The sequence below is a fragment of the Haemaphysalis longicornis genome, unplaced genomic scaffold (genome assembly GCF_048455015.1).
Source record: "Haemaphysalis longicornis isolate Haplotype H1 unplaced genomic scaffold, Haemaphysalis longicornis Haplotype H1 scaffold_7, whole genome shotgun sequence".
NCBI classification, from domain to species: domain Eukaryota; kingdom Metazoa; phylum Arthropoda; class Arachnida; order Ixodida; family Ixodidae; genus Haemaphysalis; species Haemaphysalis longicornis.
Genome location: NW_027526422.1, coordinates 130,729,200 through 130,750,741, shown reverse-complemented (window position 1 = coordinate 130,750,741; position 21,542 = coordinate 130,729,200). Strand labels below are relative to the sequence as shown.

The 21,542-nt window shown below is 48.3% G+C and overlaps 1 protein-coding gene across 1 annotated transcript in view; it reads right to left on the bottom strand.

Moving 5' to 3' along the window:
- Positions 1-8,476: 8,476 nt before the first annotated feature.
- LOC144146984 (2-Hydroxyacid oxidase 1-like) overlaps positions 8,477-21,542 on the bottom strand; it is a 430,316-nt gene continuing 417,250 nt past the window's right edge. The window contains exons 9-10 of the mRNA XM_077678980.1: positions 17,263-17,332; positions 8,477-8,645 (exon numbers count right to left, since the gene is read on the bottom strand). Of these exons, the coding sequence (XP_077535106.1) occupies positions 8,512-8,645; positions 17,263-17,332 (204 nt within the window). The 3' untranslated portion in view covers positions 8,477-8,511. The remainder of the gene's footprint in view (positions 8,646-17,262; positions 17,333-21,542) is intronic.

Here is a 21,542-nt window from a genome sequence, read left to right as displayed (position 1 = left end):
GAAGCCTTATATGTTTCCCCATATCCCCATATACCCATATCCAATAATGCCATATATATGCGCCCCATAAGATACCATAAACGGGGTTTTAAGTGCGAATGCACTTTATAAGCGACCCCAAACCTTCCACCGCCGGCGGCGGCGGCGGCGTCCGCAGTCCTCCTCTCTCTATAAAAAAAAAAACAGCATCCGGCGCCAGGTTTCGATCCGAGGACTTTGCGGCCGCAGCGCGACACTCTACCGACTAAGCCACGGACGCGAAGCTGATATCAGTGTTAGTAACGCGCCTTATATCTTTAACGCATTCAAACTACGTCGTCAGCGGCGTGCGTTGGCGACTCAGCGGCGTTATAGCGGCTTGATAACTGCGTGGTGTACACGTGATACTACAAACCCGATGGAAGAGATGGAAGAGAAGGCGGCGAGGCGGTGGGCTGCGGGGGCCGAGCGCAAGCGCCGCAAGCGGGCCGACAACCGTGCATTCGCACTTTCACATTCTCCCCCTCGGGGAAATGCGGGGGAATTTTTTTTTTTTGGTAGGGACGCCTGGTAGCCCGTTGCCTGATCGAGTACAGAAAGGTCTGAGTCAATAAATTTGGCTCGGTCCGTAAGTTTCGCCAGCCCTCGCGAGTGCCGCAATTTTTTTCGTATCTACCGTTACCATGAGAGTGTGCTGATTGCTACTGTGGGCCCACTCTCTACGGCGTGCCAAAGAATTAGGCCCACTGCGGTTACGTTAAAGAACTCTTTACTTACATCGTCCACCCCGCTGTCGCCCGTCCGGGAAAACAAACAAACAAACAAGCAAACAAACAAACAAACAAACAAACAAACAAACAAACAAACAAACAAACAAACAAACAAACAAACAAACAAACAAACAAACAAACAAACAAACAAACAAACAAACAAACAAACAAACAAACAAACAAACAAACAAACAAACAAACACGCACGCGCGCACGTGCACACGCACGCACACGCACACGCGCACGCGCACGCACGCACGCACGCACGCCAAAACTCCCTGCAGTCCAGAACCCGAGTCCCGCGCGCGTGCCTACGCCCGACATCACTCACCCCCACCGCTCTCCGTAGGTTGCCTGGATGTTTCTGGAAGAAGGAACATCCTGGAAGAAGGAACATCCAGGCACCCTAGCCCTCCGTGTCCACCAGCGCCATCCCTCGGCCGCCGACGTCTCCAAGTCTTGCGGTCCGGTGACCGCATGGCAGACGAGGAGGGCTAGGAAAGGGAGCTCGCGGCGAGGGACTCCGAGCAACACCGTCTAGTCCAGAAGGTATCGTGCCAAGGCGCTTCCCACACTGCCTAAGGTTTTTCCTTGTTGATCCTTGCTTAGCGTTTTGCATTGAGAAGTAGGGAGATAATCAGGACATGTATCTCCAGCCTTGCTGTTGCCTATGCGGGTCAAATAAAGAGGGTCTGTGAGTAGGTTAAAGCCCATGGCTACGACGTTTGTCACAAATTTTGGCCCCTTGATGGCCCCTTCACGATACCCCCTCTGATAGCTTAAGCATTCAAATCTCCGACAACTACAAGCGGCGCCCTTCCTGCAATTCGGATGGTTTTGTGGAAGATTTCCGCAAAAGTATATTTTCGATTTTTTGGGCTGCTATAGATGTTTAGCACGTAGACTCGGCCTTGGAGGTGTCCAGTGGGTAGGATTTAGACAAACGCGCATTCAACATTCCAGTCTGAGGCGACGTCAATAGTGGTTGCTATATATTGTGTACAAGATACAGGTGGATGGATGCAGGTGCTGTGTGCTGCAGACCTGAATTTTACGGATATTCTGACGTCTTGCAGTGCAATAACGCGTGGAGTCGTCCCAACCGTTTCCAAATCTTGATACTAGATATTTTGTTTTTGTTAAAACCCCTGCAATTCCATTGTACAAGTTGGATGCATCCCGCGTTTTTAAACGGTTTTGCCTCAAGCGCAAATATTTGTCTTTGGATTTCTAGGTACGCTGACGAACTGTGTACGGTACCGGGCGTTCGCCACCCTCCACGAATCGCCGATCAATTTTTACCTCGCGGGAACTGAGCCGCGCATCTATGGGTACCATTACAGGTTTCATTATATTTTGGAGCATGGCAGAAAGGATGTTCTGTATGTTGATCTGTATGTGTGAGCTAAGGTCGGCTTTTGAAGCAGGGCAAATTCAAACTCCCTGTTTTCTTTCCGAATGGAAACCGTAAAATCCTGGTCCACCAAAGGTGTATTCTCCATTTGCTGCCTGTATTCAGGATCCCTGTGGGATCATAGGTTCCTAACTGCAAGCATCCCCGTCCTGTGCTAGTGTGACTAGGCTACGTTCGGCTTTGATGATGCGAATTTCTTGACGAAGCCGTTCCAGCTGCAGTTTTAGCTGAATATTTTCGGTCGTAAGAGCTTGTATTGCCAACGACGGAGGGGGGAAACTAGCGACCCGTGCACAGCTGCTCACCTTTGTGTGATTGACCGCTGGCGGCCTCGTTGTTGCTTTGGCGTGCCCTCAGCCCTCGTTCCCTAGATCTTCTCTATCGCATCCACGTTGGTGCTGCAGCTGTCGTTCTGCACCTGACGTCCGGTCGGTAGCAGCGCCTCTGGAGTTGGTGCTTTTAGATGCGACTCTCAGAGCGTCTCTTGTCGGCGGCCCTGTCCTTTCTGCGTGCGTCCGTTGTCCGCAGCCACCCTCCCGCTCTCCTCTCCGATACCGAACACTCTCTCGCGAGGGGCGTTGGATTGGATCCAATTGGATTGGATTGGCTTGGCTTGGCTTGAATTGGATTGGATTTGAATTGGATTGGATTAAAGTGGATTGTGTTGCATTGTGTTGCGTCATAGCCGCGGCAGACGCACTGGCGCCGGCGCGTGCCCAGGTGAGAGCGTGTGCGGCCCAGCATCTCTTGGCGGCCCTGTCCTTCCTGCGTGCGTCCGTTGTCCGCAGCCACTCTCCCGCTCTCCTCTCCCATAGCGAACACTCTCTCGCGAGGGGCATTGGATTGGATTCGATTGGATTGGCTTGGCTTGGCTTGGATTTGGATTGGATTAAAGTGGATTGTGTTGCGTCGTAGCCGCGGCAGACGCACTGGCGCCGGCGCGTGTCCAGGTGAGAGCGTGTGCGGCCCAGCGCGCTCTCACTCCGCCGGTGGGCGGCGCTGCTCGCGGTGCTGCGCATGTGCAGTACTCTCTCTCTCCGCGGTTTCCTCTCCTTCGGGCGGGCTGCGCATATATAGTGCCTAGAATATAACCGGTGTGCCGCTCTCCGGCGGCCTTTCGGTCGACGGTTGCTCTCCGCGTGCGCTTGAACCCCCTCAGCGTCGCATCACACCAGGGTTCCCGCGAGGGGAGGTGGGCGTAATTTTATTGGTGCCGCGGTTGTGCACTGTCCCTGGTCTGCGATGTCATAATTTGGCGGCACAGTCCGCTCATCCAGTGGGGTGACTCTAACCGCAGATGATTCAGGTGGGCGTGCAGTTGTGTTTAAGTCCCGCCTGTGCTTCCCCGCCCGCCTGGCACCGTTGGGCGTTGGGCGTGGGGCACACGTCCGCGCGATGTCCGACCGCCCCGCATCGCGGGTAGGCCGGGGTGGTTCTTCGGTAAGGGCGGACTGCAATGGCTTCGTTCTAGTAGAAAATGTGATGTGGCACTTTGCGTACTTCAAAAGTTAGGACCGCCACATTTGCTTGTCCGTGCGTGCGTATGTTGAGGATTTGGGGTTCAGGCTCATATGTGGCATCTTAGATGTCCTGCTCTGTCAATTCCGGGTCTAAGTTGATAAACCCCGGCACGTATCTTCGGCGGGCTTGAGATGTGCCTGTACTTCACGCCATACGCCGTCTATGGCGAGCGCTCTCACGTCAAGCACTTGTCTTTGGCGCTCTGGGTTTCGCACTCCTACGATGATGTTTTGGTCCCTGGCAGTGTAGATAGTAATTTCTTGTGAGGCTAGAGGAATACCTGAAGCAGTGCTGATGGCAGCTCCGAGTTTGTTCATGACTTTGTACGCGGCAAGGTTTATCGTGTCTCTTGGTTTAATTGTGACAACGGAGTCTTATTTTCTCAGCTGGCTTCAAAATGAACGCTAGCTTCCAGTTGGCGCTGCGCCGGCTATGTTGGCGCCAGTGCATGTTCTCAGCTCACTGCGTCGCTGTGGTCAAACCATCTCGGCGGAGTCTCTCCTATTGTAGACATTCCTGCTGGTGTTCTTCTTACGTGATCTTCTTGATCACGTATTCGGTGAATTGGTCAAAAACTAATTGGTTTGTGGGCGAAATCTGGATTTCGAAGACTTCCTTCCGCCTACGTGACTGGAAGGGTAGTCTTAACGCGGCATGTCGAGGTTTGTGACCGAACGTCGCCCGCTGTGCAGCCGATGGCGGGTCCACCTGGGTATTGTTGGGGTCCAAAGAGTACTGAGGACTTTTAAAAAATGGTCCAGCACATTTCGGGCGGTATGAAGTGAAGACAGGGCGGAAAACGAATTCATTCGAAGCTGACACTCCCCTCTTGAGCGCCCCTCCTGAGCCCGAAGCATGAAGCTGTCAAGTGCGCCGAAGTTATCGCCCCAGGCATCTTGTATACGTCGGCGGCACATTTTCTGCATTGTGGGTCAATGTTTCTGCGGTCGTGTGGATAACCAGGTCTTCAGATATCGGCTTGACAGCATATTTCTTCTTTGACGATAACTGATACATCTTATTTTATATCAGCCTGTCAGCCATTTCTTCTCTCTGGCGATAAGTGGTGCATCTTCCCAGTGTATTTTATGTGTCGTTGCTTCCACGTGTTCTGAAGGCGCGTTGTAAGCTATATTCTTGTTGTTGACGTCGTTCTTGTGCTCGCGCAATAGTCTTTCAACGTTGCCGATGTCACAAATGTGCTGCAGTCTGCGCAGGAGATTTTTTACACTACTCCAGGGCACCTCTCTTTGTTATTACTGCCTTTGACAGCCACCCGCTGCTGCTTCAGCTGGGTGAAGCGTAGAGTTTCATACTAATATACACTAGAGGGAAATCTGGCGCCATTTTGTACGGAAGCCGCGCTTCAGCGAGCGTTTCGTCATGTACCGGGCAGGCACGTTCCACTTGTTCTTGGCATGGCTCATGAACAGGCTAAAAAGGTGGCCCTGGCTGCAAAAAGCAACAATATTAGTGGAGAAGATTGTTTTGTTATTATAAAAGTGAACCTCCAGAATTATTAATTTGTCAGTGCTGATATAGAAGCTTCATGCACGATGAACATGAAAAAAATGTTACCCTTTTTGTTGATTTTGGCTTTGAGACAAAAAAGAAGTCGTATGGCTATCTAAGCCAAGTAGGCGAGGAACATCGCTAGCGGAAATAGCGCCGCCCGGGCGGCCCGCGACTATACCGACAGATTTCCTTCTAGTATATATTATTATGAAACTCTACGGCGTGCAGGGACGTGAGGACGTGTACACCCCGCATTAAAATAAGCAGGGGCAGGCGAGTGCGTGGCAAAATGCATTGCCGCGCCATCTGACGTTGCCCTTCTGGGGTCGAGGCACCATTGTGCGCGTGCTCGTCCAGCCCCTGTATGGTATACCCTGTCTTTCCCTTCGTTTAATTAAAGCGGCAAAGCTGATAGCCTTGAGCGCTTGGTGCAAGGGGTCAATTATTTTGCTTCCCACGTCTCACTGGCAAACGCTTCGGCGGTGAACGGCGAGGTTGAAGCGTGCTTTGCTCTGTCTGGCTGGGTCTGACAAAGGGCGCATTGCAACGAGAATTCGATATCTTAATTTTAAGGGCGATAGCGTCTCTTTGGTTGTCTAAGCGGAAAAATTTGTTTTGTGCCTGTGCCAATCAATTAACGCGCATAGCAACTTACGGTTTATCTTTGTTCTTTTTTGTCAAACCCACCACCGCTCCGATATCTGCTAGTCGTTCTTGAAGCCCTCCCACTCTTTGAAGTGGTTTCGAATTTTCGTGTGTTATATTTGATACAGTGGGTCTTCACCGATGGCACAGTTTTTGAATCGCTTTTGGTACGCTTTCTAACACAGCTGTCAACTGCTCCAGGTGCTCCAGGCGCCGGCACATGTATTTCAAATACAGTGCTATGTTCATCTGCGTCATGAAAGCATGCAATGTTCACAGGCTCCCGAGTCATCAGTTGAAGTTGCGGGCACTCAAGCTGATGACATTGCTGGCCTGTAAGAAAGCCGGCTCTCCACAGGAAAAGCGCCAAGAGGATTGCCGACGAGCGTCTGCCGCAAAGAAGATGAAGGTCATGCCGAATCAACTCCGAGGTTACCTTTGAAGAGACGCGGCTGGGAGTCTTCCACTTGTGACGTGCAAGCGACTTCAACGCAGGATCTGCGTACTAAACGCTAGCACGTTTAGCGCAGTTGTGTTCGCGAAAAGCAATGTACCTGTCTTGCTGAAAAAGCAACGCAACTGCTTCTTCGAATACCACAAACCATGACACTGTAGCGGACAAGGAGGTGGCAGAAAAGCTCACCGTGTCATATATGATACATTCATAAAGGTTTACTGATTTGAAATTTCATTTTTCTTTTTTTATGAATGAAGCACTAAATAAAGGTGCTCACGTGTGTGGAATTATTTCCCTTACAAAAATGAATTATGAGTTCCAATTCAGTTCCTGTTGAGTTTTTATTAGGTCAATAGAAACTTTATTCAAACTTATTTGGCTATTGAGATGTGTCAGTAGAAAGTCAAAAGGATTTGTATAGAGAAAACGCAACACAAAACCTATTGACACCACTCTTTTGAAACTCTTTCGAGAACCAATTGGCCACCTTCAAAAGAAATAAGAAATGCTATTTTATTCGCCATCCCCAGGTGATTCAGGTAAAAACAAAGGAAACCCCACAATTCAGCATAAATTCGAAAAAGAATCGTAAAATGCAGCAGCTCCGTGAAGCCTCGTATCGGCACAGAAATGCGCAATTAGATAAGTAAAGACATTTATTCCTTATAGCCGTATAAATGAAGATCATTGGCAGAAAAAACGAGAAGAAAAAACACAAGACGCGAAAGGACAAAAACGTGCTGAATTAGCTGGGTGTTCAACCTTGGAAAGACTAGAGTTTTATTCTAGCGGACTACACGGGGTTGCCCGCTTCCATCCTGCGTCGCGCGAGTCTAACGGTAAGTGTATCACGCCAATCAAAACCGCTCTACCACGTAAGACAGCAGTCAGGTCGCATCGGGCAGTGATACGCCTACGTTGAAATCTGCAGTACAACGACCATATAATCGGTGAGCGTGTTAAGCCTGGCTGCGTGTGCACGCCCCTATTCCAACTCCCCGTGCAGGCATGTTAGGCACTTGTATTGACAACTACACTTACTTACCCAGTTCACTACTGCATGACCACTGGCGGTACTCTTCGGATGGATGATAATACACCATTACCTTTGTGACGTCAGCAGTACAGGTTGGATCACTGAACAACGATTGCAGCCACTGCTTCTAAAGTGAAGGGGACTTCATGTTTTTAGAAGGTACGGATCTATAATTATAACTTCAGACAGGATGAATGCTTCGCAGCAATTAAGATTTCATCCGCACTTATGCACATCATTACTGCACGTGGTCCTTGTTATCACGTCACTAGACCACACAAAAAAAATTCACACCGGAGCACTACCCAGGCTTGTCTTAGTGCCTAAAGTTCCTTTAACTTACCCTATACGAGGGCAACTTCGTGCTTTTGGTTGTCGTTAATCTGCTTTGTTCTTCTAGATTCAGAACATAAATTGACTTTATAAATAGTTTTCGTAACTGGGTACGTTGACTGTCGTAGGTTTCGGCCCCAACCAACAAGTTATAGCCATTACGAACAACAAAGTTATACTTATTGCGAACCCAAGTAGTATGACTGCCAGTAGGTGTTTGGGCAATGAAATTGCTGTCATGACTGATTCAATTTATCCGAAAAGGCATACCATGTGGACGTCTAAGAATTTTTTGTAGGCTTGATGGTAATGCAGTGAAAAAACCGCGGACGAGCCGACTTCCTCAGACGGTTCAACCTACGACCTCTTAAGGGGGACTCAACAGTACGGGAGTTCATGACCCACGGACTTAAGAACAATTATGCACCCCTGCAAACAGGTTTGCAAATACATATCAATGTTCACAAGGACATAGTTTGCTTATTTGAGAGATATGTCACTTCAGTGGTGAAATAAAAAATAACTTTCTTGCTTACGAGACAGCTAGCGCCATCTTGTGAAAGCTGGATAAACCATACTGTGTGTCTTCTTCATTTTTCATCTTAATAAAGGAGTGGTATATTCGTAAAAGAAGCAAATTTGACCGTTAAAAACATTTCTCTGAATTTTTGAAACCTTTCGTATCGGCCCACGATGCGTTGTAAGACCGTGGGTCATGAATTGTAAGTCGCACAGGAATGTGATCCGGTGAGTCCCTTTAACATCACCCCGCCGTAGTAACAGAGGCCAAAACAACTGCCAACAACTGCACGAGTCGTGTTCTTTATTCGTATCAAACATGCTACGTCTGAACGTCATATGGTGGTACCAGCGGGAGGAGGCCGGCTTGTGGAAAAAACCGGTCTTGCATAATTTCGGAATAGTGGTCTTGCCGGGCCACAAAGCTTGGGTTGAGCCGCCCAGAGTCCGGACAACCTGCAGAAAAGCGTGCACATCTACTACCTGGGCATGGCTGTCATTAGAAAAAGGGTTTGAAATTTATTTTATAGCAGGCATTCCGTGAGAAATCCAAATACAACACCGGCTATACTGTACAAGATGTTGACGAGTAAGCGAGCGATTTCCTAAGTTACCCTTTGGAACACTCCGAAGGGCTCACTTATGATTATCTTATGACTTAATGACACTGCAGCCTAGAAAATTTTGCAGGAAGAGGGTGTGCTAGAAACGGAGATTGCAAAAAATTATGGTTAATACGCTTTGCAAAGGAAACGAAGATTGCAATGGTCGTTCATGAATGAATTCATGACAAAGGTGCACCTTACGAAGTCATAAATGATGGCTATTTGAAGTCACCGGTATTTGGCGTGCGTGGCGACTGGAGAAATGTCCTGGAAAGTACTTAAAGTGCACAAACTCCCTTTAAATGTAGGTGCCACGTGTCGGAGGTATTTACAATCGGTCCCTCTGCTGTGTGTTCTTTACCTGATATTGAAGGGGGTACGTGACATGCATAGCGGAAATGGCCGCAGCCCGAAGACTACGGCGTCAAAGCGTGTGGCCCGGATTGAAGGGTGCTGATAGACGTAGAAGTAAAGTTTCAGTCGACGGGAAACCTACTTGCTGGGCTTCGCGGTTATTTAGAGAGACCAGGCGCGCGGAATGCTGAATGGCGGCCTATAGAAAAGGCTGACTGACCCATACACATGAGCCATACATAGGAAACGCGCGTGGGCGGCGTGGTTTTTCGGGCTGCTGGCCATCAATGCTACAAGGCACAGTTTAACGAAAATTTGAAAGACGCCAGGTAGAGCGATACCGCACCCTTATGACGAAGTAAACAACTGAATTTATTTCGATAGTGCTGCTGCCTACTCAGCAAGCTCGAGGCAACCAATGTTGTCAGATGGTTGTAGGCATAGGGCTGAAGTTGGGAGTTTCTACGAAGCACATAGGGACAGATTGCTAACATCCTCTGGTGAGAAATTCCCCAAAAAGCGGATTGTATTGCTTGTCCGGTACGCCCGTGCATGTGCGCGCATGCACCCCTACCACACAGGCTCTCACACGTACAGGCATAATTTGCGTGTACGTTACCATAATGTTTCCTACCATATTATCAGAGAGTGAAGTGCTTTGACCGAAGGTTAATACCTAATTTTTATTAAATCGAAGCTTCCTACGCCTCACTGATTAGTCTATGAGCGCCGTAAACTCAACGCAGAAAGCCAGCTCAATAAAGACGGTAAAAACTCAAATCACCTGGAGAATATGATTCATGTCCACTCAACGTTTTTTTAGGGCGTCACGAGAAAAAAAAAACCGCTTTCCGGGTTGGAAATTGAACCTGGGTCCCTCGCGTTATGAAGCACACGTCTATCCGACTCCGGCATTCGGACACGGATGGAAAAGCAAACTTTCTACGGCTCACTAATTAATCCATGATCGCCGTAAATTAGCTGCAGGAAAGACAACTCGTTGATGGCGAAAACTGAAACCATTTGGAGAACACGATTCGTGTCTACTCAGCATTTCTTTACGGCCTCACTAAAAATCAAAGCCCCCTTCATAAAGAAAGATAGTTGAACGCTAAGCTTTTTCCCATATAAACTGAATCACAGTCAAAGCCCGAAGCCATCGACCACGTCACGAACCCAAGAAATCCTGAGTGACCCGAATCAAATCGCGCAACAGAGCCAAAACATTTTTGTGGTCGCTCAGCATTTATAGGGTTTGTTGCGTGGTTATTGGCTTTTGGCTTTGACTTTGATTGAGTTTATATGGGACAAAGCTTCGTGTTCAGCCAATTTTTATTTAAAAAAGGGACTTTGATTTTTAGTTTCAACTTGGATATCGTCAAGACGAGCTGGTTTAGGCATTATTTATGGTCGATTCCAGTCCCTGTGCGCTACACCGTATCGTTCTTACAGCGGAGCCGTTATAGACTAGCTTCCAGAAGGGGAATGCGTGAGTTGATCCAAGGCGTAAACCAGAAAACCACGCAGCGTCGATGAAGCGAAAGATAGCTGCGGTGTACTCTCTCCACCCACCACTTGCGCGCCGACGGTGCATGCTTCACAGCGGTGCTTCCTGGCCCCGTTTGACACCACTGTTTCCCCTGTCAAAAGCGCTCGTGCCAAGTCTACGTAGAAACAAAACTATATAAGCTACATACATAACTTGGAATACTCAATGTGTGACCCTTCGGCTGGCGACGTACCGCACTCCACAGGGCATGTTATTTCACTTGTGTTCCTCACTTCTCTGGTCATCCGCTTTCACACAGTGAAATGGTGCGGATTTTTTACACGTTTCTCCAGGCAGATGCAGATAAGGTTTTATTGCTGCCCAGTTTGCATAGTCCCAAAAGGTTGGGGGTTGGGTGCGTTCTGTGACAGCGTGTAAATGTTTCTCTATTAGTTGGCGCTTCTTGCATTTAAGGGCTGACAGATCCTGGAGTGAACTAAGCTAATAATTTCTCCCCCATTTGTTCGTAATAAAGTTCTCTCTCTCTCTCCGTATGAGTCGGTCACAGACCACGCCAAGGAGTGGCGAAGTGTGTGCACCTTTTACTGCGTGCGCAATTGATGGCATGTTTTCAGCAAATTTCAGCCATCGATCGGCGGACACATAGCGGCTGAATAAATTTAAATTGAAATTGTTTGTTCTCTTGCTTTCACATTAGCGGATACAAACATGAATCATTCCACGCGAGAGCGCATCCCGCCAGAGGTGATGCCACGCCGAGCTGGCAGTGCTGTCGCTGCCTCACAGAAAGAGTACGTAGCCTGCGAAAGACATATAGCAAGCAGTACCGTTTATTTAAGTGTAGGCAAAGTTTATGGCCTCACCTATGCCCACTCAGTTTCATATGTACCACGGAACACATGTGTCTTCGCCAGCCACGTTACTTTTAGTGTTCTGTTAACTACACTGCAAAACCCACCGCGGTGGTTCAGTGGCTAAGGCGTTGTGCGGCTGAGCACGAGGACGGGGGTTCGATTCACGGCTGTGGCGGCTGTTTGTCTGATGGCGGCGAAGAGTAAAAACCCCCGTGTGTACGAGGTTTCGGCGTACGTTAAAGATCCCCACATGGTCAAAATCAATCCGGAGCCCTACACACGGCGCGCCTCATCGCCTGCGTTGCGTCGGTGCGTTAAGCCCTACAATCAATCAAACTATACTGCAAAACTCTACGGCCTTCTATATCGCAAAATAAGAACAGCTTCACATACATTTTTCATGGTGGATAATTGTAATCACAATGAATTTTTTAGTTGTTGTTGGGATAAACGTAACCAAAGTAGGGCTGGAAAGACCTTGGCTCATTAAGTAATAAAGCCACCTAAAACAAGAAAACAAGATATCTTAGAGAGGTTGCGGCGCCCAGCAAAAGATTTAGTGGGCTTACGAAGCGATACAACGTGGATTGCTATTTTGATAACGTTATTCAGTTCTGTGCCCGTATTTAAAAACACAAAAGAATTTGATGTGACCGTGTTGTCCTTTGGGCTTTTCTCACGCTTTTGCTTCTAATTAAGTTCACAATAGAAAGAACGGGTTTTATATTCTTGAAAGGTAATTACGAAGTCTTCCCTTCACATCTAAGTTGTTCAAGTGGAGGTGCATTATCTGACCCGTGATGCTATGGCCAACAAAAGTTTTCAGCCACTCAAGAACCGAAGTCAGTGTTTACAAATGTTATTCCAAAATCAGTGCCCCACCACGCTGTGAAGAAGGATGACCAGTGAGACTGGACGCAAACCAAGAAAAGCACAAAACAAAACATGTTTGTATGCTTTTGCGATTGAGAATACTTCCTAGCTAATTAGCTGAAGGAAACTTGGAAGGACTACAGTTTAAATCTAGGGGACAAACAGAGGCTGCCAGTTTACCTCCTGCGTTGTAGAAATCTTACTGCCTGCGCAACACACAAGCCCAAACAGCTCGACCACGGTGGACAGCAGTTAGGACGCATCGGGCCGTGAGACGTCCGAAGTGTAATTCCCCCCAGCAGAACGGCTATGCCAACATTGAGTGCGAGTACACTGCTTTCGCGTCTCTCTCCCTCTCCCCCCCCCCCCCCCCCCCCCTATGTTAACGTACCCATAAAAATGACAGGTATGGAGATAGATGCCGCGCAAGTACGGTGCATACACAAATTGGGGATGCGGCGGCGATGGTGGAGGGGAGCATAAGGTAACCCTTTAACCATACTCTCGCCGTTGATGGTCACGTTTCACTGCGCAACCCTCAATGGGTGAAAGGCAGCTTACAAAGACAAAGCTTACACCAATCTCCTTGAGGTCGGCCCCACATCTAAACGAAAAGCGCATTGCTGGGTAGACACTTCTTCAGGGGAGACATAAGACATCAATATTTGGAGGCCCGAAATATTTTTAACAATCATTTATAAATTTTTGCGCAAGCTGAACACAAGTCTGAGTTTCCGTTCCACACGGGGCGTGAACCAATAGGGTCAGGCGCATACAGCACTGCTTTAAAAAGCCGAGATAACTCAAACACTTATTATGAGTTGAGAATTCGAAAGCATTGGTGCACTGAACGCCACTCAGTGCTCCTCCCGGTTTTGCACTGCGAGTAATTACAGTTTTAGCTGACCGTTTCTGACGGTCCACTCCGCTCCTAGAGCAAGCGGGAGCGGCATTGCGCACGCGTGTCGCGCTAGGGCTCTAGCGGCGATACCGGAGCGGGGCCCCGCTCCCCTATCCGGGTCGCGTATTCCCAAACCATATCCCGTAGGGGCCCAGGCCGACCACACCCCCTACACAGGGGCGCAGCCAAAGAGATTAAAAAAATGGCAATTTTTTAACCTCCTTGGACGCAGCACCGTGACGTCTCTACCTATATGTGCGCGACTTCATGCGAGGTGGATTTTTTTTGTTTTTCCCCCTCCCCTCGTTTCGACTGCTTGGCAGGCGGCCGATGGTTTCGCTCCGTGGGCGGAGCTGGCCTGCAGTGCTGGGGAAGCTGACGAACATGTGGTAGAAGCTAACCTTTTGTACCTGAGCCACTGATCTCTCCGCGCTCTTCTTGCGCACCTGCAAGTTGACGCTGACCTCCGATCGTGTTCCTAAATAAGCGCTCGACTCGGTGCTCGAAGTGCGCGCGCGCGGATGGACGCTTTCACGCGCATGTGGCAATTATACACGGTCCGGAAAGCAAACACCCTCATTGAAAGCTCATTCTACAGCACACGGAAGGGTATACAATTGAGTTGGGTGCTCTTTCACTATATACACAGCTCAAAACACGCTTCGGTGCTGCAGGTAAGGATTACAAGAAAGGCAGCCAATTACCCATGACTACAGTTACAAACTGTCCTACTCTTGCGAAATATTACAGCTGCATGAGCTGCTACATTTTGGCACTTTCATAAGCACTATTACATTGAATTTCGTTAACATTAACTTCATTGCATTATTCTTTATCAGGAACAACTAAGGAAAACATTGACATTTTGTTAACAGCAATGGAAGGTGTGAATCGTTCTTGGAAGGGTGATACATTGATAAGAAAGACACCAGCTCAAACATACACGTTTTACACTCGGTCATAAATTCTGCGTAATTTACGCTGCTGGTCATAACAATTTAGGGAAACAATATCGAAAATATATACCAACCAAGGGCTGAGTAATAGTTGGATTGTACAGCAACTGAAGTACTCGAGGAGTTTGATATATGTCTTCGGTACAGGGCTATTGACCACAGTCTCTTCACTGAAGCCACCAGGCCGCGTTTGATATCAGTAATCATGCGTGCTACCACTCACGCTGTTGCCAATGTCGATTAGTTATTTTTAACAATTTGTGCTTCATGCACACAGAGAGTTTGCTGCATAAGATACGTTATTTATAAATAGACAGCTCCAGCAGGATCCGAATGGCGCTGATGCCCCCCCCCCCCACTGTAATCGGGAAGGCACACCAAATCGTTACCACTTAATTTGGCTCTGTCCATTATTGGACCGTAATCGCCACCAGATTTTAACTCTAGGTCCCGCCCCTGCGACTGAACAGGAACATGTTAGTCGGGTCCGTGACGATCCCACCGCACTAGAAGCAATTACCGAGTACGCCCTTGAAAACAGACTCTACAAATTGGTGTAGCAGCCTGGCCGACTTTCCCGTTCGGTATACAATGTGAACTGTCTGCAGCGTGCACTGTTTTCAGTGTGAACCGCATTGTCCACAGTGTGAACTGTACATTTAAGTGTGAACTGTGCGTTTTGCTGCCACTGACTGACTTTAATGTGTTCATTTTGCGATTGGGACCCCAAGACTGCAACTGTGTTCATTGTGCAAGTAGTGACCTTCCCCTTTTCTCCTCATCCTTGCTCCCCCAGGGCCCCATGGCCTCTCATTTAATGCAGTGTTACACTCACTCAGATACGTATATTCTTTTCGCTAGGACTAATGAGTAGTTGCCCGTGAGGTTGAAGTCACAGTAGTCGCAGCAGAGATAAAACTAAAAAGTCATCTCCTTGGCGCACTATTTTTACGATAGTGATCTCTGAGTCCAAATAGCGGCAAAAAATTGTCACTTTTAGAGGTCCACTGATGGGTATAGATGAGCAGTTTGTGTCTGTTTCCTGCGACGCATTTTTAGCTACCACATATATATATATATATTTCTGTGGTGTCTGGCCTTGTGATTCGACAGCATTGTGTCACAGCTCGTGCCTCAACTGTAAGCCACACACACGCAAAAAAGTATACAAATGTATAAGCAAGAAATTGCAGGAATAAAAATGTAAATAGTACAACACAAGTTGCCCGCGGAGCGAAACCATCGGCCACCCGCAAAGCAGCCGAAACTAGGGGAGGGGGAAAAAAGAAAAAATCCACCTCGCATGAAGTCGCGCACATATAGGTAGAGTCGTCACGGTGCTGCGTCCAAGGAGGTTCAAAAATTACAATTTTTTAACCTCATTGGCTGCGGCCCTGCTTAGGGGGTGTGGTCGGCCTGGGCCCCTACGGGATATGGTTTGGGAATACGCAGCCGGGTCCTCTTAGCTGACCGCCGCGGCAGCTTACGCTACCGCGCGGAGTTCCAGCATGGCTGCCCCCCGCACGACAAGCGCGCTACGGCAAACTTCGTTTCTTCAGTTAAATCACCAGCGACGAAGCGGATAGGCAAAGGTGCCACACACCTCAACGAGCCTTAGAACGGAAGCGAAAAACGTCGCCCGAAGCGCGCGCCTACTTCTACGCAGCGCCGAGAAAGACCGCCTTGTCTTGGCTATCCCAACGTTGAACGGCTTCTTTTAAATTATTTACGACAGTATACCGTGTCTGCGATTACACTATAATAAAAAGAGGAAATAAGACACTGAACACGATATTTCACTTTATGTCAGTGACCAAAATATCAATTCTTATCCTCACTTTAAGATGACGCTTTGGTTTACACTTGACCACGACACGACCAGTGACTCTAATGATTCCCCGTCGAGGGAGATACGGTTATCGCCTAGCTATGAACCTTTCAGCTGCTGATGCTCCGGTTGGCCGTCAGGCTTCTAGCGAACCGCCAAGAACGGTCAGCTAAAACTTTATTTATTGGCTGTTGTTCTGATGTTCAAGGTCAGAGGGGTGCGTGAGCCTCCGAACACCGAACTTGCAATTAAAGCTGTAGCTCTCCCTTCCCACATGGTTTTTCGCTGCTTAGCAGTGCACTCCAAAACTTTTGTTTTTATTCTGTCACGAAGCTCGTGCTACAAGTGGCTGGTTCACGATGTCACCACCGCCCCTTTTGGTGTTCTGATTTTAGCTTTCATTGCAGCGCTCGATTTATCAGCAGCAGATAACTAATAGCAGAGTCCTTCAATGCTTCTCTGGTCATAAAACGCCCGGTCAAATTTCGTACGGGGACAAAGGCTACCGCGAGTGGCGCCACCGAAGATCGGAGGGCATCGGGCGGCCGCTGCCGCTTTGTAGCCAGACCGGCAGACAGGAACGCAGTAGCAGCATGCCCGTTCGCACTAAATTTTTTCGCCACTCACAAAATGATCAGTTCATTTGAGCGGCCCACGACACGTACAGCGAAAGCGCACTGCTGATAAGGCGGCGAGCGTCTGTTTTATCATCTTACTCCGTGGTCCGTTCCCTGCCAAACGCGCTCTGACCACGCCCCCGGCTGCCATCCGATCAACACCAGCACCGCTGCGCGGCAGCGTACGAAGTTCTGCCATAGCGTGATGGCGAAGTTTCATGACCAGAAAGGCATTGAAATACTATGCTTATAGCCTTGCACCTTGGAGGTGCTGCTTCGACATGGAAGCCGCAGTGAAGTAAGTTCAAGTTATCTATGCAACGCGGGAACGTCCCGTGCTTTGGAAAACTCCTCCAGGTGCCGTTTCTCTCCCCTATACGCCAATGCCGACTCGAGAGCGCCGGTTTCTCGTACAGTGGGCCATTCATGGCTTTCTTTTCTCATCTAAACAAAATCGCTTAGCTTTGAGCACGTACGAATAAGTGCAAGTGTTCATTTTCTGTCAACGTAGGAGAGCGCTGAATTTCATTGTTCGCCAAGAATGGGGAGGCAGCATACTACTTCATACTACTTACCGAGAAGTTGGATGGTACGCTTAAATTCGTCCCTTAGTATCTTCAGTACCTTGTCGACACCTTCTTTGCCCTGAAAAACAAAAGTCAAACCCCCATACTGATATGCGTGGTGCTTTCCACTCCTCGAAGTTGGACAACCAGCAAAGCTGGAACACGTACATATACTCTCGCATCCAGCGAAGCTGGAGGTGCGAGTGTGTGTATTTAACTATCATTTGCTAAGAATAGGGACGACAGCTTAACAAATTATGTGATATACACTGTCTGGCTCATTACAGCCAGAAACAGATTTCTGGACAAAGTTGCATCTGTAGATGACCACCGCTGTTGACTAGTTTAGTGACTTTTATTGGTGTGGCACTTCAGACAAAGTTAATATAGCTCTAACTTACTGAGCCGTTTCTGGTCTCGTTTTTAAAAGTCAACGTTGAAGCCTCCAGAAGCCCCTCCCAATACATGTGAAGCGTGTAATAATATGCCTCTGGATACGTTACTGGGTTGTGCATGGAATTATGTACAGATGCAACATCACTGTACGACTTTCGTTTGTGCGGCGTCGAATATTTCACAGCTGGTGCGATTTTCATTTTGGATGCCAAAGGTTTATGTTTTTTATGGGTTTGATGTAAATCACTTTATTACCGCATCCCAAAGTCTTTCAACCCAACTAGATGAACAATAGCTTGCCTGGTTTAGAAAACGGAATGTACAACTTCAGAGATTGTTTCCAAAAATTGCTACACGCCCTGTGTGCAGTGGTTGACTGAGGTGAACCAGTATAGATGAAACTGTTTCTACAGGAGCCGGAGTAGCGATTCCTTAGCTGACTTCCAGATGCTCACACTGCAGCACCGACGACTATCGGAGTGTGTTACAGCTGTCCAACACTGGAATCGCCTTTCATGCACTTTCCCGTGGATCACATTGCCCTCTATGTTCTCTTTGTTGCTTTTAAAGCAAAGCTTTCTACCTCTACCCCCCAAGGGTTCTTTCGCGACCGTTGGTGTCACCAGAAAACTCACGAGAACAAATAAAAGAATTCACGGCACCGCCAGGAATCGAACCTGGAACTAACCGGGTAACAAAGCAAAAGCCCGTTATCTTTCCGATTTAGCTACGAGCCCATGCGAAGATAGGGAAGAAAAGGGGTGTACTCAGCAAGCACATCTACGGGTTCAACCCCTGCATTCTCGCTGAATGCCACGTGATAGCGATTAAAAGAAGCTCACACCAACCCATGGCACCCCACTTCTAGTACGCTAGTGTGCTAAAACCTGTGGCTTCCAGTAAACACGTAAAAATTATCAGCTTCTTGTCGTCCGCCCTCACGTCAAACGACACCTCAAGGAACACATTGAAATACCCCTTGATGGCCAGGCCATCACTCCAAGCCCCAGCATCAAGATTTTGCGCCTACATCTTCAGACCAACACCAAGAGTGACAGATCATTGCAGGGCCTCACACTATCAATAAAATCATACACATGATCAGGCAAGTTAACACCAAGAAGCGAGGCCGCAAGGAATCTGATACCTTTCGATTACTTCAAGCCTTTGTCCTCTTGCGAATCACTTACGTCAGCCCCCTGCCTTCTTTACGGCAAGGAGGACTTAAGATGCTTTATATAATGACTAGAAAGGCGGTTGAGCAAGCCACTGGTCTTCCCATGAGTGCGCCTACCGAAAGGCTGCTTCGCACGGGGCTCTACAAGACGGTGGAAAAGCGGTTAGAGGGCCATCTTTGTGTATAGAAGCACCGAATGAGCAGAACTGCGGCGGGTCGCCGCATCCTTCACCAGATTAGCTGGGCAGCACAGAATGCCAATCCGCTTGATATACTCCTGGACGTTTGGCGACAAGAACTAAATATGCTCCCTTTTCTTTGAAATATAAACCGCTCACACGACGAGGGTCGCCGACAAGCACGGGCTCAAAGGCTCAACACCAGGCTCGGTGGGCATCATGTCGTTATCTACACATACACCTCCCAACATCCAGGCTAGCAGTACGCCATCATTGAGGCTACCTCCAGAACCAACCTTCTTGCGGATGCTGCACTAGAGACCGAAGAAATGACGGCAGCAGAAAAGGCAGCCATCGCCTTGGCTCTCACTCTAACAGGGTTTCGTAAGGTAGTCACCGATTCCCAACGAGTCTAGCAGAATAACCAGTCGGTTTTGGTATCCCGACCTGCACTGCGCGTGCTAAAACCACTCACGAAATGGTTCCATTCAGCTCATCTGGACACCCGCAAACGCTTCCATAGGAGGCAACGAATACGACCACCCAGCCTGCACTTTTACCTCCTCCCCCCCATCCTATGGAGCTGCACGAGGACAGTCACCCGCTTCTCTCGTTCAGGGACACAACCCAGCATTATCGCCTTCTGAGACAGACCCTACCTTCACCTTACCCTGACCTCTCCATAGAAAAACAAACTACCCTACGGCTCGTACAATCGAGGCTCCTTCCCACACCCGACGCGCATTCACTTAATGAACCCCAATCGCTACGTCGCTGAATGTAAATTTTTCTCAGAAGTAGGAACACTCTGCCACCTAATCGGGGTGTGCGACTTTAGCCCTGAGCACCCTCCTCTCTTTCCGTCAACCACCGAACAAGAGCAATGTGAGATGCTGCTGTCCAGCCCCTCTCTGCCTACCCAGTTTCAGCTGCTGGGCAGAGCACAGTCGGCGCGGACTGAATATGCGCTACAGTGAAGAAGGAACCACTCCCCTGGGCAGCACTCTGTGCCGTTCAGAAATCTGAATTTAAGTATTTACTGATGCTCTCCCTCCTCTCTTGCTCCTCCCCCATTTCTGCAGCCGATCTGATCGCCTCTGTCCGCGAAGGCAGAGACTGAGAAGTGAGATCGTCTAACACCGGGTTTGAGCTATAATTTCTTAAAAAATGAGTTTTTACTCATGTGTTCCACCAAACAACTCAATCAACCACCGTTCATGCATCGTGCAATAATTTAACCTTACCAAGAATATCTCTTACAGTAATAGAGGGTGTGGTTAAGTGCATTCCACTTCCCTCTGGTTTCACAATATGTAGAGCGACGTGAGTGAATTTAAGTGACGTCGCATGAGTAATCGTTGTGGGTGTCGTTTACAGCTTTGCTTTCCAACCACATTCACAGTGTGGATTGGCTCTAATTTTTTTTGATAGGCACGCAGTTCTTTGGGAGATTTTTCATGTTCCCGTTCACGCGAGGGTTTATAGCGTCAATCGAATAGGAAGAAAAGGGCCCACACAGGTGAAGAATTTGGTTCACGGACGGGGAAAATCCTGTTATGCCAGCTATTATAGCTTTACTGTATACAGAACGTTTTTATCTGTTGTATACAGGCCGCTTCGATTGTGCTGCTGAGCACAAGGACGCCAGTTCGGTTCGCGGCCGCGGCGGCCGCTTTTCTGATGGAGGCGAAAAGCAAAAACACCCGTGTGTTCGAGATTTCGGCGCACGTTAAAGATCCTCAGGTGGTCAAAAGTAACCCGGAGCCCTCCATTACAGTGCGCCTCATCACCTGTGTAGCGTAGGCGCGTTCAACCCTACAATGAATCAATCAGGTTGCTTTGAGTACGGTGCTCCATCAATAGAGGTCAAAAGGCACCTCCGACGGCATGTCTTTAATAGTAGTATTTGTTTTAAAGGCGCGAGCATGGCTTACACAATAAACTGTGCACGCAGAACTGGGCACCAAGACACGTATTTTGATTTTGCGGGTGTTGCCGGTTTTACGAACTACAACCGCTTGCTGCACTTAAAGCGGCGTTATACAAACAAGTCCAATGGGTTGTTGTCCTCTTACGGCTTATTCGAATGGTCATTCCCAGATATGAACACAGCAGTAAAACGTTTTTAGCAATAATAGGAAGTGCGTCACGCACCATATAGTTAATAATTTGCAAGTATTTACCTGGAGAAGCACCTTTTCTTCATAACCAAGAAGACGCAAAGAAAAGCGCAAGGAGTGATCACGGTGGAGCACACGTTTGAACAGACCCATACGCGCTCGTAACTAGCAGCCGCCTAACTGCTGCAGACACTCCCTCCCAAGCCCTCACACATCACTTAGCAAAAGTGAAGAAATTACGCTGAGATAAATGTAAACAGGCACTTTCGTACACGTAAAATGCATATATTGTTCCCGACACAGTACGCAGCCGAATGAATGTTCTGTAATCAATTATGCAGGCTCCGCCACAGCCTTGTGGATTTCAAGGAAAACGCCGCCCTATCACCCCTTGCAAATACCCTTTCCCCTGTTCAG